Raw genomic sequence first — 17,280 nt, 5'->3', positions numbered from 1 at the left:
TACCAATTCTGTGATTCTATGGTTCTTTGATTTCTAAGCCAGGATTATCCAAGGACTCCAACTTGGTGGCACAACTGACTCTGTGCCAGTTCCCTACTGACTCCCCAAGCTGAGCTGAACTGTTGTGAATGACAGACCATGTTGCTCACAGGGACAGTGAGACTCATTGTGTTCCCACTTCTTCCTAATGAGTTGCCTTTTCTTTATTTTATGAAGCATTCTGGAATCTGTTGAGAAAATTCTGTTCAGGAATGTGTATTAATAGTTGAGTACACGAACTCACAGGACAAATCTAACTTTAAGGATGTATAATTTGAAGAGAGCAGAACCACAGTGAGAAATTAGTGGTTAAACTTATGTTTTGCTGAGCAAAACTGAGCATTTCTTACTACACTCATAATCTACAAAGGAAAACAGCCGTATTTGCAGTTGTGGGCTGTTAGATATTTGTAAACATAACTGAGTGTCCAGATACCTCCTAGCAATGGAAACCAGTTAGTCCTCTGATTGACTCCAATGCAGCTCATGAGGCTGGTGTTCAGCCATATTTTCTCCACCAGGTTTGCAGGTAGAAAGGTAAATTCAGGCTGAAGTCAGGTACACATATGTACACAAAATTATAGTTTATCTTTTTATAGCATTTTAGCCTTTAAAATATTATAAATAATAAATCTAACGGAAATATGCAACTATTATTTTGGTCTTAATAATAAGCTTAGAAAAAGGTTGAGTGATTCATAATCCACCTTTTAAACAGCATTAACTGAGCAATCTGAGAAAGGAAAAGATCCAAGAACTATTTTCAGAATCCTCCAGTCTTGGCAGATTTACAGACCAAGATGCTGAAGTTAACATGTACACAGCAGGAAATTACTCATGGGGAGCCGGTACCCTAACGTGATGCCTGTTTTGATAATTAAAATGAAATTCATGGTTGTTTATTCCTGCAAATAGCTTTAAATAGCTTATAATTACAATTAAGTATAGAAATACAAGTCTGGAATACCAAGTAATGTGTCCTTCTGCTCTCAGTCTTATCTAGACTATCCCTAACAGATGCTTCTTTGGGAACATTCAGTGATGCCCATTCAGCACCTGCACCAATTAGTCTCTGTCAATGCTTAATTATTGTCCTGAGACAATATTTTCCTTTAGTAAAATTCTATTGCTCTGAATTATGCTATTTTTCTTTTTGATATACAATACCTTTATGTATACAGAAGACAAATATCAAAATTTCCTTCAGTCTTGCTTTCTTGAACTAAACAAGTCCTTCAGCTTGCCTTCAAGCTTGAGTCATTTCTAAATATTGAGTGGTTTGGTGTGTTGTGGTTTGGGGTTTTTTTGTTTTAGGGGTCATTTTTATGACCTTTTGTAGTCTTTCTCCAGTTAATTTATATAATTCTTAAGCTCCAGTTTGGAGGTACAGGTAGCACAAATAGCAATGCTAATAAAAATTACTACAGCAAGCACCTCTTTAATTCATCATTTATCCAGCTCTCTATCTGCTCTATTTTAATGTATTTTTGAATCCTTTAACATTTGTATGGTTCCTCCAGCCCTGATGTTTTCCCAGTAAATGCTTCAGTAACAGTCTTGCCCATTTGCAAGCAGGTGTAACCACTAGTACTGCACAGTTTGCAGCTGCCATTTGACTTGTAGAGCATTAGGTTTCTCTTCTGTGAGAATTTAGGTTTCTCTTAGTGGTGTGATCAGTCTCTGATCACCCCTCACTGAAAACAGCATGGTTTTGGAGTCAGAGAACTGCTCTGACATAAATCCAGTGTGAAAGACACCCTCACCAGTGCTTTTGCTCTGCCAACTCAAAAAATAAGATACACCTTTAACACTTCCACATCACTGTGCAGACCCGGTGTGGCTTTATGGCTCCCTCCTCCACCCTGTCATGTACAGCAGACTGGTAATCTCTGAAGTGTACACAATAAACCTAATAGCTACTAACCCTTATTTCTGAGGAGGAAAACTGTGCTGTAGGTCTCTTCACAGCTGGATTTATGCCTATTCAAATTACTCTCTGTGTGTGTGTGTGTGTGTGTGTGAAAAGATTAGTGACAGCCGTTCTGCTGCAGATAACACCCAGTCCCCCAACTATCAGTCATGAGCAGAACGTGTGTTTCAGCAGCAGGGCAGAGCAGTTTGCTTAATCTTTTGGATACAAAGGGAAAAAGGTCTTGCTTCCAACCCTTGCTGAGTGTGTGCCTCACTCAGGCACCTGTGGAAAGGTTTGTGAATCCATTTTGAGCTGGTGCTCCGTGCCCCCCTCAGTGCGCGGCTCCAGCCACAGCGGTGTCTGGGCACACTACAGCTTCAAAATACAGACCTGGATTATCTAGGATAGGAAATTGTCCCTGCACAGTGATTGCAGCAATGGCAAACACAATGTAAATAATGGAGGTCACACCGAGAGAAAATTAAACCAGGATTTATTTACTCATTTGTTTTTCTTATATATATTTCATCTTGTGATTCCCTCTTTGATGTTCTGAAAACAAGGCTCTTATCAAGGCTCTTATCCCAGCATGTTTTTTGTTTATTTTAAATTCTCAGCACCTACATTTTTGGAGTGAAAAATGTTTGGATTTGTGGATTGATTTTTTCCTGGCCTTGAAAACTTATCTGTGTAGCAGTATTGTCAACTGTTAAAAGGATCCTGTCCAAAACAGAGCAATTTGTATTATTTTTAATTGCTTATTTTAGAAGTACCTATAGAGCAGCTCTACTGAGACTAAGATTTTACAAATGCAAAGTAATGTATAATCCCTGCAGAGCAACAAGTGATGATAATATATCACCTATTTTGGAGTCTGCAAAAGGAAAGCAGCATTTCTGCTCTGCTCTTTGCTTTCTTTAGATATCAAGGGTTGGATTTGGTTCATCCAACTGAAGGTGTGTCTGTAAGCCATTAACTACACCTCTGCAGAATATCTAGGCTCTTTCTGCAACAAAAACTTATCTGAAATAGCACGGTGGGATGTTAATTCCTGTGGCCAAGTGCAAGCACCACCTATAGAGGGAGATTCCTTGTTGGGTCGACTCTGTTCATTGTATGGAGCAGGGCCTAATTCAGTTTTCCAACCACGGGCATCCCCTGCTGGTTTAGATGTCTAAAGGCTTCTTTCCTGGCCTCCAGCTGCCTCTGGAGTGTCCCATAGATCCTGTCTCATATATGTTTATGGATTTCTTCAGCTATCCTATCAAATGATCCTGGATATCTAAGCTTAGGCAACTGCATCAAGCCATAAACTTTCACTGAAAACAACAGCTTGTTCACCTGTAGTTAAATAAACTGATTTCTACCAGTGACAGTTTAAATACAAATCTTGGACTAGAAGTGAATTCTGGTAATGGACATCTGGAAACAAACTTTGGATCGACGAATTTCTTTTTTCAGGCCATTTAATTTCCCTTTTTGTTTCAGTGTCCCTGCTCAGCAAAAACTGAAGTGCAATAGTGATCAAACAGTGTGATGTTGGACACTTCTGCTGTTCACTTACTGTCTAAATGAACCAGATAAAATTATCTAATTCATTTTATCATCTTTCCAAGACTGAGATCCAGCATTCTTCCTTTAACTTTAGTTAAATCTTATCCTTTTTTTAAACAGCATTCCCCATATATGTGTCTTTCAACTGTATTCGTCTTAGAATCACATTTTATTTTAGACACCACAGTAGAAGAGAAAAGCTAACTGAACATACTGAATTTGAATTCCTAGATACTGCTTCAAACACAGCTTAAGATTTTAATTGGGAAAAAAAAATTCTTTGTTTCTTTAGGTCATAAGACCCTGCATTGCAGACAAATTTTCCACTGTTGTGCCACTGTATTTACTAGTTCATTTAGAATTACTCAATGTCCTCTCATAACTTTGTCTGTGGCTGAAAAAAGACATATAAATATTTTTATGTATATGTGGCAATATAAAAATATTTACTTCTTTGTGGAAAATGTTATGAACCTGTATGAAACTGACTTCTGTAGCAGAAGAAAAGGAGGAAGTGTGTCACTCTAAAATGAGTCATTTATTTGTCATCTGCAGGTATGATTTTTATATTTAGATCTCTAGATGATCTTTTTCATATCAATTAGTGAAACAATTGTAGGTGAATTTGTACGTCTCTGATAATGCAAGACGTCAGTGACATTCATGACGTTACGATGACGTGCTCAGGGATAGCTGGGAAGGGAATTTGTCAGTGTACAGGTCTGGTTTCAGTACACCAGCAGTGTTCAAAACCAGGATTTTCATTTACAAGTTAATTGATTTTCTGTTGCAGGCTCCATGCAGGTGTTAATGAAGTAAAACTTGAGAACACATCTTCTGAGAGAAAACCATTATCTTCCTGCTTATATGTTTATAAAAGATGAGGCACAGAAAGGTAGAAATAATCTGCACACTGACCAAGATGATTTCTTTGAGGATTCTAGGTAATCTGAAAAAGAAATTCATAGGACTGGATGTGACTTTTTGGGACATGAAATCGAGTATCCTATTACAGACAGCCTCATCATGCAATACTTAATTCATAAAGTGATCAAAGTCTATTTAGAAACTATTACTATTATTATTAATTTTGGAAATCTGTTTCAGAATGTCACTGCTCTAAAGGTTTGACACTTTAATTTCCAAATTACCTTTATTTATGTGCAGTTAAAACATCCTTGCTCTTGTGCCAGCATGGTCCATTAGTAGTCATTCATGCACTTAGCTCTTTTAAAAATCAGTTTAGGCTTAGACAATCTCAGATGTTTTGGGGCTAAACCAGCCAATCCTTTTTGTCTCTGTTCCTGCCAGTTGTCATAGTAATCCCCTTCTGCACATATTTTCTTTCCACAAAGGTGCCTTTTTTTTCACAGCTGCATCTTGTCTCAGGTTGCTTCTTCTTTTATAGCTAAACTAAACAAGCAGCAAAAAGATTCTTTTAATAACCTCCTGTTTAAAGATACCTGTGATTGTTTGAGTAAACAAATTCTATTTCAGGCGAAATGTCTATGTTGCTGTGCTTTGGGAGATCTCAGCACTGTGTCCCTGTAACTTGAAGGCTGGTTGAGAAGCAAATTGAAGGAGTGGAAGTTTTGCATATGAAAATATAGGTATTTAATCACTCTTCAGACCTCTGCTCACATCTATTTGTACAACTTTTGCATTAATTTAAAATCTATTTGATTAAAAATCTGACCAGCAGAAGTGTTTTATATTTGCCCACATCTATACTTGTTCTATAAATATGTTCATCCTTAGCTGTAACATTGATATTTGGGGTGGCCCCTCATTGCAAGAGGGTCTCTGTTAGCCAGAAATGGTCAGTGAGGTGCCCAAACAATACTGGCAAGTCCTCAGTAAACAGAAATACTAGGACAACTAATTTAAACATATAAAATTTTTATTTTTCTATGACATTTTATACGTTTAATGTAATGTGTAATGTTTCTATGACATTTTAATGACATTTTATAATGTCATTACAAATTCTTCCTAATTTTAATACACATTTTTCTCACAATTTCAAATTAATTTCTTAAAGCCTAAAGTTATTACAAGGTCATATTTCCCCAAAAAGTTACTAAAAGAATAAGTTGGACAAAGGTGCAGTGTCAAGAGTTTATTATGCACCATGTGCCCTGTTTTGAAGAGGCACCAATCTGTCTTCCCTTCCTTTGGTGAGCACATGGATTTGTAAATAACCGCAGTAAGTAGTTTCCAGTTACACAGTACATAGTTACACAGTGACATAAAAATCACCTCCTTTGTAAAAACACCAGAGATTGATTTATATGCATATCATACTGAACGATTGCATCACTTATTGGACTTCATGAGGCACCTTAAATTCACTCATTTTCACCAAATATAGGCAGGATGCTTATCTGTTGAATCAGTAACTTGCTCACGGCCCTAACGCGCGTCCTTGGTGCGCTGGCGCCTTGCAGGAGCCCGAATAAAGAACAGCCCAAGTTCAGAGCAGCAAATTCAGTCGCTTGGCCCCTCCCTGGGAGATTGCTGCGAGTGAAGTTTGGCCAGGGCAGAGTTTGTGTGCGGCCCCAGGCGCGGATTGGCCCCGCACCCGGGGCTGATAACAGCTAAAAATAGCCCGGCTATAAAAGCCCAGCGGCAGCTCCGCCAGCCTGGCATTCCCTGTGACCGCCAGCCAGGGAGGAGACCGCGCTCTCCCAGGCCCTGCAAGGATGCGACCAAAGAACGCTCTGCTGCCCATTCCACTTAACAATTAACTTGTCAGGAATGGACTGTGTGACTCATGGGGATGGTAACCAAGTACATCTTATGTTAATTAAAAAAAAAAAAGCAACCCTCCCCCCCCCCCCAAAAAAAAAACTCACCAGACTGAAGGCCAGATTTTCCAAGGAGATTTTTTCATGCAGAGCGTGACAGGTGAAATGTCTTTGGAAATGTGCCCATAGAATACTGTGTACAAGAATGTTGTATTGTATATATATTCACATAATCACCTGTATGGAGAGTGTACTCCATGACTATGGAGTTCTGAACACTTGGGAAAACAGATGTATTTTCATTTGACAATGGTTTGACTAAGCTGGCATTGAGGAGTTCAGGAGTCTATTCTTAGCTTGCTGTTGATTCTGGGGAAATTCGGTCATTTCCTTGAATTTTTGTTCACTTTCAAGCTTTTGTTTTAAGATGTAGCCTGGGGAATCAAGAGAGTTCAGTGGCTGAGTGCATTGCAATATAAATCTTTGGGTGCCTGAAGTCCTTTGGATGAATAAAGAAGATACCAGTGTTGAAAAGCTCCCATTTTAAAGTTTGGCAAAAGTTACACTGACTTGAAAACAGGGTGTAAATGGGGAAAGAATTAGAATGCATTAAAAATCAGTGGCACTATCAGCCCTATCAATAGTAAACTATTCCCACGTGTATTACTTCCAGTGGCTGAGTCCTCCTCTTTGATTTTATGAAGCTTTGCACTAAGTTTTTATGTGTGGATTCCCCTTCATTTTCATTACAGCATTTTAAATTTTTTTTCTGGTTTACAATAATAAAGTGCAAGGTTTATAATATCTTGGAACAGTGACAGATGACCTGGCTAACTTACTTTCAGTTTTGATTCTATATACTTAGTTCTCTAAAAAGGGCTATGAATTACCTTTTAATTTGTTGTTTAATTGCTAGATCTCTCATGGCATATGAGAGAATTGTAGAGCTTGTTGGTTTGATAATTCTGTACCCTAAAGTCATCTTTTTGTGGTCAGGAGACCCAGCATGGTCAGAGATGACAGAAACTCCCTCTAGTCAATATCCACAGCTGAGAGGAGTCAAACCTCACAACACACACAAACTTCACCTTTCTGAATTCTGTTTTTCTTCTCTGAAAGTCAATTTTCTGCATGAACCTGTAGGCAAGGCTTAACTGGAGAGTCTGTTTGCTGCCACCCTCTGCAGGTGAATCTAGTTTTCTCTCAACATCATAGACACGTTTATATATATTTATTAATTAGTCTGGTATCAACTGTGACTTGCTGCTTGACTAGAAATGGGTAGAAGTTGCTAATTATGAGTAAAGGGGTCCATATCTCATTAGAACTTTTCCAGCTGATGGGGGTCTCACAGGAAAGCCTAGTCCATTTTCTACAGAATTGCATCAGAGTTGTGTCAGAGCAGTGAGACTGCAAAGACAAACTGGGCTTTGACATTCTGGCGGTCTGTGAGGTTGCCGCCAGGTGTTACAGCCAGTGGCCAAGGGGCCACACTTTTTTTATAAAAGTGATACCTGCTACATATTCTGTGAAAATTTGTGCTTTTGGCAAAAGATGGATTTTTTTTGGAAAATCTTCAATTTTAGAGGCAAAGAACCCCCTCATGTCTTTTTAGTTAGACTACCCAGTATTCCCAGTTCTGACAGACTTAAATAAGGCACCACTGTTATTTAGACTGTGCTCAGTGCTGAATTTCACTAAAAATGTACTGTTGGTCTTAAGCCAACCACCTTTTCAAGAATTATCACCACCATCTTTCACTTAAGGATGTGGGATATGTTCTTTGAAGTCCTAATGAGCTGGGTTTGCTGGTCACCTGCAAAAAGCTGGTAATGTGATGGTTACCAGCAAAATTCTGTTAATGTAAAAAGAGTATTAGCAGAAGAGAAGTTCACATCAGTGCTAAACTCACCACCTTGCTTCAATTCATCCTGGTTGTTGGCATTAACTCTGCAGTGAAAAGGGTCCTCAAGCAAAAAAAAAAAATCCAACCAAACCTAAAATGGAGTATCACCAAGTCAACTTTAGGTGCTGCAAGATGTGGAACTCTTACTTTGAAGTTCTTAGGAAGGAAAAAAGAACAAAGAACCTGCCATTCATTTCATGACAGCTTGAGGTGATGCACTAAGGCAAGTGAGCTGGCAAACTTTGTGGAAAGTTTATCACAGAAGTACCAAAAGGTGAAATGAAAAATGAATGAAGGCAATTTATTAAGGAGAATGGAAGAGTTCTTCAGGTCACAGAGAGGCTCAAGGTCAGCCAGCTCCATTAACCCAGGCTAGCAGCACTGCCACTGACCAGAGGCATCACCATAGCAGAGGTTAAACTTTGCTGCCACAGAGGGAGGTAAGGATGTTGAGCCCTGCTATTTCACACTGATCCAGTGTGAGTTTTTCAGGGAGCAAAAATCCAGAGGCCCTTTTCTTAAGACAAACAGTATCTACACTGCAGAGGATTCTGAAATCCACAGTGCAGATCCATGCACATTACCTGCCCTGCAGGTACTGATGACAGTGAGTAAACCCATGGGGACCAGCCTGAGTCATGAATAATTTCAAACTCAGCTGCTGAAGGCTTCAACTTTTAGAAATAATGTGCATCAGAACATAGAAAGTAATTTCAGCTCTCAGCCAAATTGTTTTCTAAACAACAGTGTGAAACACCAATGAAATCAGCAGCAACTGTGCATTCTTTCAGCCTTAATTCCTGGGAGCAATTGAAGCCTAGCCTGAGATGTGTGTGAGTTGTACATGCCATTTTAAATACTTTCTGTAAATAATAATTCGTAAATCAGGATTAAAGTAGTGTGATGTGTGCTGGTCTTTTATTTGGGAAGGGATTTAATCCTAGTTTGCATGTTCATACTTCAAATCTTAATTAATTTAGACTTAATGATAAGAAGACTTTATGATAGACTTTACCATAAGAAGCATACAAAGAAGTGAACACAAATAATATAAAAAGGGACTTGCATGCTGAACTCCTGTAAAACAAGACAGGAATATGCATTACTTACTCTGTTGCAGGCTTGGAAGTAAAAGAATGTAATTTTAGTTCTATGACAGTAGTGAGTCAACAACAATGGGTACATCACAATTACCTGGTGCTGTTTTTCTCCACCACACTTGAGAGCATGGAGGATTCATTTTGAAAAGCAGGAGCTGAGGATTTCTACATTTCTCCTTTTATCAGCTACATTATCCATAGGGCCACAGTTTGGGACAATCTGTCATGCTCTCCATTGTATCTCCTACAATACCACTTTCCAGAGCAGTCCCAGTCCTGGTTGGGAGTATCTTTTGTTTTTAATTGAAATGTCAGTTTTGGAATGATAGTGAAATAAACCACTGCCCTCTAGAAGCCACTGTACTGAATGCAGCATCAGGAAATGATTTTGTACCTTTTCAGAGCCACTTCCTTACAAATGGGTACCTGAGGCTGTCTCTGTGTGAGCACTGAGATCATAATCCATAATGCAATCCCTCTTCACGCTGAACAGGAGGTTCAGTTTTCCTCTTCAGGTTTTCTCTTGAAGGTGTTAATGCTTATTAATGTTACAGCAAAGTTTGATGCTGCATCCACATGAAAACATAATTATATATAAAAATAATTCCATGGTTTTGGACTAGAACTTTGCAAAAGTCCAGTCTGAACTGATTCAATCTGCTAAACAGAAGAGTTTCAGCAAGATCATTTTAGAGCAAAAATAATGATTTTTAATAAAAAGATAAAGGAGAGCTGCTGTAACTCATGGCTGTGATGGATTCATAATATCTGGGGGTGGGTAAGGAGTGGGTTACCTCAAACTGGCCAGTTAATGGAGTACAAAGTTTTCTGCTCTAGGCTTTTCCATCCCATCCCATTTATTGGAACATTCAGGCTGCACAGCTGTTTTTGTATCTCTTGATGTCTTTTCTTCCATTACCTTGTGTGTGGGAAAATTTACACAAAGGAAAAAAATCACAGTTCTTCCATCAAACCAACACTTTTTGAGGTACTGTACATCTTTAGAGTCAAGGGAAAGTATCTGGTCACTGAGTGCTGGCATGAGGCTAATGATAAGAGCTTTGTATGTCCTTGCATGGCTTGTACATTTGGGAATGGGAACAGATCTGCTGTCTGGCCCCAAATATCTGAGAAAAATCTTCTGATTTTTCTGAAATTCAGACAAGAAACCTATAGTAACACACTGTAACTCAAAATAAAATAGAAATTACTGGACTGATTATTCGCAGTTTTTAACTTGTTAAATGTGTTGCATATCAAAACTACCAGCATCCAATAAATGCAGTTGGAAATTGCCAGTAATTCAGAACTGCCTCTGGAAGAGATGTTTCCATAACCCATTCAAACTACCCTGGCTGCTGCTTAGGTGTGGAGTTTTTTGACAACTAAGCAGTTAAATAATTCCCTGGTAAAATCATAGGCCTGAATACCATTTACTGTATTTACTGCAGCTGCACCAAGCTTTTACATCTTTTCATCAGAGCAATGAAAAATATTTCCTGTGTCGTATAAAACTTGCAATACCTGCTCTGATGGAAGGAGCTGGATGGAAGCACTGGGGGATGGATGTGCTTTGTGCTCTGATCCTTCTTGGTAAGGTAGCAGTGAGCTGGAGAACTGATAGAGTTACATTCTGGATGCTTGGCCTCTGCTTCACCCCCTCGGGACAAATCTTTGCTGGAAGTGAAGCTTGGATCAGGCCTATGAAAGCTGATAGTGCACCAGGGCTCACCTACAATAGAGCCTTACGTAGGGACGTGGCTGCTCCTTTTCTGAAGCCATCTCTTCTTTTATTAATGGGATGATGTGCTCATATTCATTTCTATATCTCATAAACCTCAAACTATAATGACTTGGCTTATGAGGAGTTCATAATTCAGTGTCTAATGTTCTTGTGTGTAACTCAAAGCCTCTGCTACTTCTGACTTGTGAGAAAATGATAGGCCAAACTAAGTGACTCATTCTCTGCAGTAAAATGAGAGTGTACTAATTATTTATCAGTATCTTACCCTTAATTTGGCTGAAGAAAGAGCTGATTTCATAATACACAAAAGAGCTGTGTAGACACTAAAAACCATTATAGCCAGAAAGGTTCCACCCAGATGTAAGTGATAAGTCAGTTTTATATGACAGAAAACAGTAAATGCATGAATAGATTTCTAAAGCAGTGCATATAAAAATATATAAATATATATATATATATGCATCTATATATATTTCCTCCTACTCACTGCCTTCTACAATCTTTATCCTAAATTCAGCTCCCAGAATCTCTTTTTTTTAAAAAAAACAGCATTATATGAACAAGTTATGTTGTCTGTTGTTTGGTCCCTTCTAGGGATCCCATGGGGGTATTTTTGTAAAGCAGAGCGATTTTTTTTATTTCAGGCAGGCTAGCTTATTCTTTCCATGGATACCTAAAAGCAGAGCTGGAACACCAGATGTGTGGTATTTACTCCTCAACTTCTGTAGCCTCTGAGCACCCCATATCAGGTCCTGGGGCAGGGGTGAGGTGGAAGGAGATGGGGAAGGCACCTCCCAGTGGAAGCACTGGCCAGAGCACCTGAGCCAGGTGGGATCTGGCCCATCCCTGGAGTAGTTTTTATCTGGGTTAGGATGGAAATGGCTGCAGGACACCTTTGCTCCCTTTGTATTGCAAAGTTTCCCTTCTGCTTTGCTGAGCCTCAGCACAATAATCTTCATCTGCAAACTAATTACTAATTATAACACACCACTAAACCCAGACAGTAATTGGGAGGGAAGGATTTGAATGCTTTAACACATTGAGGCTCTACTGAAATTGCTACATCTAGAGTTTGACTTTCAGAAGCACAAGGCACACACAACTTCTGGAGTGAGGGGTGGCACAAGCACAGAAATCAGTCTCTAAAGCCATAGATTTCTTCTACTTAAAAATTACTGCAGGATTTGTCTGACCATTACATGTTTATCTCATTACCCTGGGCTCCGTGGAAAAAATTAGACACTTCTAGGGCATATTTTTTCATTCTAAAATAGACATCTAAATAGGTCACATGCATCACAACTTGTAAGTGCTGATGTTTGGAAAGCTGATTTTATTTCTACCCTTTGGTTTAGCATTAGCAGCACTACCTCATTACTGTGCTCATAGCTGGCAGTATCTTCTCTTCCAGAGCCAATGGTCCTGGGATAGAACTTGTTTAAACCACTTGCCTATATCAAAACAATGTTTTCAGTGAGGCTGAAAAACAATGTTTTTAGTGAGCTACAGGTAACCTCAGTCAAGATGATCCATTTCCTATTGTTCCCAAGAACCCTTATTAAAGGGAAATTATGTCACCACAAGGTGCTAGAGCAAAACATTTTTTCTGCAAATCCCAAAAGCTTATAATTGTATAGTTAATAATGCATTATTTTGGTATGCATTTTGGAGATACAGTGATTATTCTCAAGTTTTTGGCAGACTTTTATAACTGTAATGCATAATTACAATGCAATGATTCTTTCTGCCACATGTAAGTACACTTAGCCCATGTCCTTGGAAACTTGCCGGTAGGCTTAAGAATAATTGTACTCTAAATGTTTGGTAATTAATGTGCCTAGTCCAAAAATTACATGTAAAAATTTGAAATCAAAGGAGTAATAACATTTAATTCTCTTATAGTTAACCTTCCAGTTATTTGAATGAGTGCTAATTAGATCTAAAAACCATAAGCATACTTTTACAGTAATTATAATGATGATTATGTTGTAATTACAGTTGCAACAGCATAATGAGATTTAGTTGTTAACCATTTCAGTCCTTCATGTAGTGCACATGAAGCAGCTGCTGTGGGAAAATTCCCATAAAACTTACCCAAAGGGCCATGGAGGTGTTGGCTGTGACTGCTCTGGAGCTGTGTCAAATGCCTACAGAGAGAACTGGAGGTCACCACAGAAGCACACAGCTAAGAGCACCTTCAGGAAGGGCGAGAGTTTGATCATGTCAAAACCCTCCCCAAAAGGCATCTCTGTGTCAGAAGGGGAAGATAAAACTGCTCATGTCTGGCAGCTCGAGCTGCCAACAACCTGTGAGCCAGAGCTTTGGCAGTCCTGAAACAGGATCGGGGCAGAAGTGTAGGGAGAGACTTCCCGAAGGCAGGAGGACACAAAGTCCCTCCAGGCAGGGATGGGATGAGGAGGAGGTGCCATTGACCCCTTCACCTCTGCCTGCTGTCCCCACCTGTGCCAGCACTTCCTCCCTTCGTGCCTTTTGGCTGTGTCAGGACTTTCTATAGGTGCCACCTCATTCGGCGCTGCTGTGTGGTGCCCTGTGAGTCACGCCAGGAATGCAGGGCGAAGGAAAGGGAGTAGGGATGACACCAGCATGTCAGCAGCAGGTTGAGGCCCTTGGAACTGTCCTCCCATGCTCCATCCAGCAAATCATCACCCTCCTGCCCCCCTCTACAACCAGCACCCCGAGGGACATGCTGAGAAATTGTTACGGGACCCAAACATTGCCATTCCTCTGCTCCTGAGCTCCATCAGCAGTGGTCACATCACAGGTGCTTCTCTCACTCAGTTTTGGCTCCTGCACCACTTTGTACCCCACACATGGTGGGGGCTGCTGAGGCAAAGCTCTGCTTTTCTTCCCATTCCTTGACTGATCCAACAGCCAGTGCACAGGCTCTTTTTCTCTTACCTTTCTTAGCAATAACAATGTTAGGACTTTGAACACCTACAGGCAGGACAAACACCCTTCAGAAAAGCAGAAAAAACATCACTGTTGCTTAAAGCACCGAAACCAGCCCGGCTGCAGGACTTCCTTCTTCCCTGTCCCTGGTGCTCCCTGCTGTAGAATGAGGGAGGGAACAACAGAAACGCTGAAAACAGGGAAGAGCAGAATTATTTGTTCAGAGACCGATCCTGCCGTAGGTACCAGGAGCTTGTCTCCTCCCCTCTGAGTTTAACCCCACCCTCTGTTTTTTTATGCTCGGGGCTATTTTGGGCAGGCAGCAGGGCTGCAGCTCTGACAGATGAGGATACTGTACCAGAGCACAGCAGCACTTGTTGCTCTGAAGAACTACCGTAACAGGGACTGCTCCTCTGCTGCCTGCCTTCTCTTAATTCTTATTAATTTAATTGCCTGCAAACTTGTTTACTGCAGTGCTTTCGAGCTTTATCACTACAAGTGATGTTTTAACAGCTTTGTGGGAGCGGTTCACAAGGGAAACTCGCACGCCGGTGCAGTTGAAACCTCCTTTTGCCACTTAATATTAAGAGATCAGCTGGTAGCCTTGGAGGTGAAAAATGACAGACTCTATTGCTGCTAATGGGGAAGGAAAGGACCCTGAAATTGAGCTCTTTGTGAAGGTAAGTTGCGCTGTGAACTGGACACTGGTGTGACTCTCAGATAGGCTCAGCTTCTACTGAATAATCAAACTTTAATTTTGTGGTGCTGACCAGAAGCAGTGCTGTGGCAGCCTGTTATCTCCTGCACACACGCTCACTCTGCTTTCTTCTTCGTGACATTAGAATTAGGTAATGTTGTGGAGGGAGAGTCACAGTTCCTGTGTTTTATTGTTAATTCTCTCCTCCTGAGTTTGTTCTGTTATTCTTAGCCTGCTGCCTGCAATGTACTGTGTCCTAACTTTAGACTTGAGGCTGTAGGCTTCAGGTTTTGCTCTATGAAATCCTGACTTTCTTTTCCATTTTTGGGAAGAGCTGGGGGGTACCAGGATTTGGTATCTCAGCAGAGGCTGTCAGGTCTGAAATGCTGATGAACCATAAAACAAGAAGGACTGAGATAAGCTGTCAGTCTTTTGATTATTTATTGCAATGCTTCCCTTTTTTTCCCTAAACCAATAAAAACTTAATCAGTTTTTACTGTCAGTTTCCTCAGACTGAAGCTCATTCTGATTTTATAGAAGAGTAACTGAGAACAGAAAGCAATTTAATGAAAATATAGAAAAAATACCACACCTTTTATGTGGTAGGGTTTCAGAATGTTTCAAGTTGTGTATGACAATTGGTCCTGGGCTGTAAAAACCTTCCCACTAAAATCAGTGGCACGGTTGAAACCTGTGACACATACAATCTTATTAATAGCAAACTTCATGCGAACTCTTCTCAGTGAAGAGCTCAGATTTTTTGATGTTCAGAATGTTTTAAGGCCTCTACACACATTGAGGCTGAGATACCCTATGCCCACGTAAAATCATGGAATGGCTTGGTTTGGAAGGGACCTCAAAGATCATCTTGTTCCAATCCTCTTGCCATGGGTAAGGGCATCTTCCACTAGACCAGATTGCTTAAAATCTTGTTCAGTCTGGCCTGGAACACTTGCAGGTGTTTGGTCTCTCTGAGCCTAATCCATTCCTGTAAATCCATTGGATTATTATTAATATGTGGGAGTTACCTCAGACCCTTAGCAAACAGAGCCCTGAATGATTAGGAAAGCAAATTCCAACCCCTCCCTTCTGTCAAGATGAGAGTGTGTAATTGCTTTGTACTCCCTGATGGATATTTTGGGCTGTAAGTTGAAATGTCAGCCACATCCATGATGTGTATACACAGCCTCTTCACACATCTTCCAAAACCAGTCAGTTCAGGTGCAGGTGCTGTGAGTGAGAATGCAGTGAGGTCTTTTTCCATAGCAAACAGATTTGACAAGAATTTCAGGTTCATAAGAGCCCCATAGATACTTTTTACAGAGAGCTTAATGGAATAAAATGGACCAGCATGACTCCATACAACCAGACACCTCACCTCTTACAAGTTGTTTCTACCAAATTGTGTTTAATGGAGATGTTTATGGGCTAAAAAATAGGTTTGTGATGTTGTTTGGTACTCTGTCATCAGTCAAATGTGTGCTGGAATGGAAATATGCAGCTACTGATTTGTTTTAGTGCTCACACTATTTCACTGAGGCTGACATGGATGTTTGTGATATGTGGTTCTTTGACTGCATCAGTTGTTAAAGTGAAGGTCATTGCTCAGATTCATTGTGTGAAGCTCTGGATCTATAAGGTACTGGGGAAAATGAGTACTGCATTAAACCAAGCCATGCCACTACCTGAAGATTTATAGCTCCAGAAAGAACATTTTTAGTAATGTGACTTCCTGCATAATGCATATTACAGAATTGCATAGAGACTCACATAAAACTCAGAGCTGGAACAGAAGAATTAATTGGTATCTTCCTGGAGACTTTCCATTTAGGTTGAAAAATTGCAATTCTTGATGTTTTGGAAAGGTGCCATTAATTTAATTAAAAGTTTAAAAGGTTCTATGGTAAAGCATGTGACCAGAGTATTAAATTATACACCTCAGAAGTTCAAAAATAAAAAGAGAACATCCAAAGGAGACACAAGCTGAAAAATATGAGAATGTAAGAGAGTCATGAACAGGTGAAAACGTTTCTGGAGGATGACTGCAAAGAATAGAATATTGGTAAGGTAAACAGGAAGGCTGATCCAGGAGATACTCTGCAAAAGAAAAGAATTATTCTGCCAGCTTTAAGGCAGGAAAGAACAGAAAAGTGGGAACTTCTGGAGGACCATAAGATACTGGGACAAGTGGCAAATGCAAATATACTGGACCACACTTGAGGCAAGTTCTGACAGCAGAGGATGTTAAGATCAATGAGCAGTTCCTCATTTGAGTTTCATAGAGGTGATACTTCACCCAAGGAAGAGTTCTGTGCTGCATCTCTGAAGGAGCCCACAGAAAAGGCAGCAACAAGTGAGAAAATGTAGGGCAGTAGATGTGGCCTGCTGGAAACTGTATCTTCCACAAGCCCAAAAAAACCAGAAAGGGCTGTTTTTCACCAGCCACAGTGTCCCCAATAAAAGCATTTTCTGTCTCAGGTTAAAAAAAGAAAGGTGTTACACAATTGCTCTATTTCCCTTTGGTGTTTGTCAAGCAGGAGTCAGGCAGACAAGCAGGGAGCAGGGCTGTAACCAAAAGAGCTGCTCTGTAACCTAATGCAGGCTGGCTCGGGAGCTCCTGGGCTGCGCAGACGGGCTGGGCACCGCCAGGACACGGCTGAGCTGCTGTGGC

The 17,280-nt window shown here is 40.2% G+C and overlaps 1 protein-coding gene and 1 long non-coding RNA gene across 3 annotated transcripts in view; one reads left to right on the top strand and one right to left on the bottom strand.

Annotated features, from left to right (window-relative positions):
• Positions 1-12,371: 12,371 nt before the first annotated feature.
• Positions 12,372-14,143, bottom strand: LOC102064421 (uncharacterized). The gene is made up of 3 exons (XR_271365.2): positions 13,922-14,143; positions 13,097-13,149; positions 12,372-12,453 (listed from the first exon to the last, which is right to left on the bottom strand). It is a non-coding gene; the product is annotated as an uncharacterized LOC102064421 (long non-coding RNA).
• A 68-nt stretch (positions 14,144-14,211) lies between these two features.
• CLIC5 (chloride intracellular channel 5) overlaps positions 14,212-17,280 on the top strand; it is a 71,620-nt gene continuing 68,551 nt past the window's right edge. The window contains exon 1 of one of the 2 annotated variants that reach the window (XM_074536529.1): positions 14,212-14,592. In XM_074536529.1, coding sequence (XP_074392630.1) covers positions 14,530-14,592 — 63 coding nt within the window. In that variant the 5' untranslated portion in view covers positions 14,212-14,529. The remainder of the gene's footprint in view (positions 14,593-17,280) is intronic. The other variant, XM_005490362.4, reaches the window with a different exon arrangement.

The sequence above is a fragment of the Zonotrichia albicollis genome, chromosome 3 (genome assembly GCF_047830755.1).
Source record: "Zonotrichia albicollis isolate bZonAlb1 chromosome 3, bZonAlb1.hap1, whole genome shotgun sequence".
Classification (NCBI taxonomy): domain Eukaryota; kingdom Metazoa; phylum Chordata; class Aves; order Passeriformes; family Passerellidae; genus Zonotrichia; species Zonotrichia albicollis.
The sequence above is the reverse complement of the archived record's forward strand: the minus strand, read 5'-3'. Positions and strand labels throughout refer to the sequence as shown.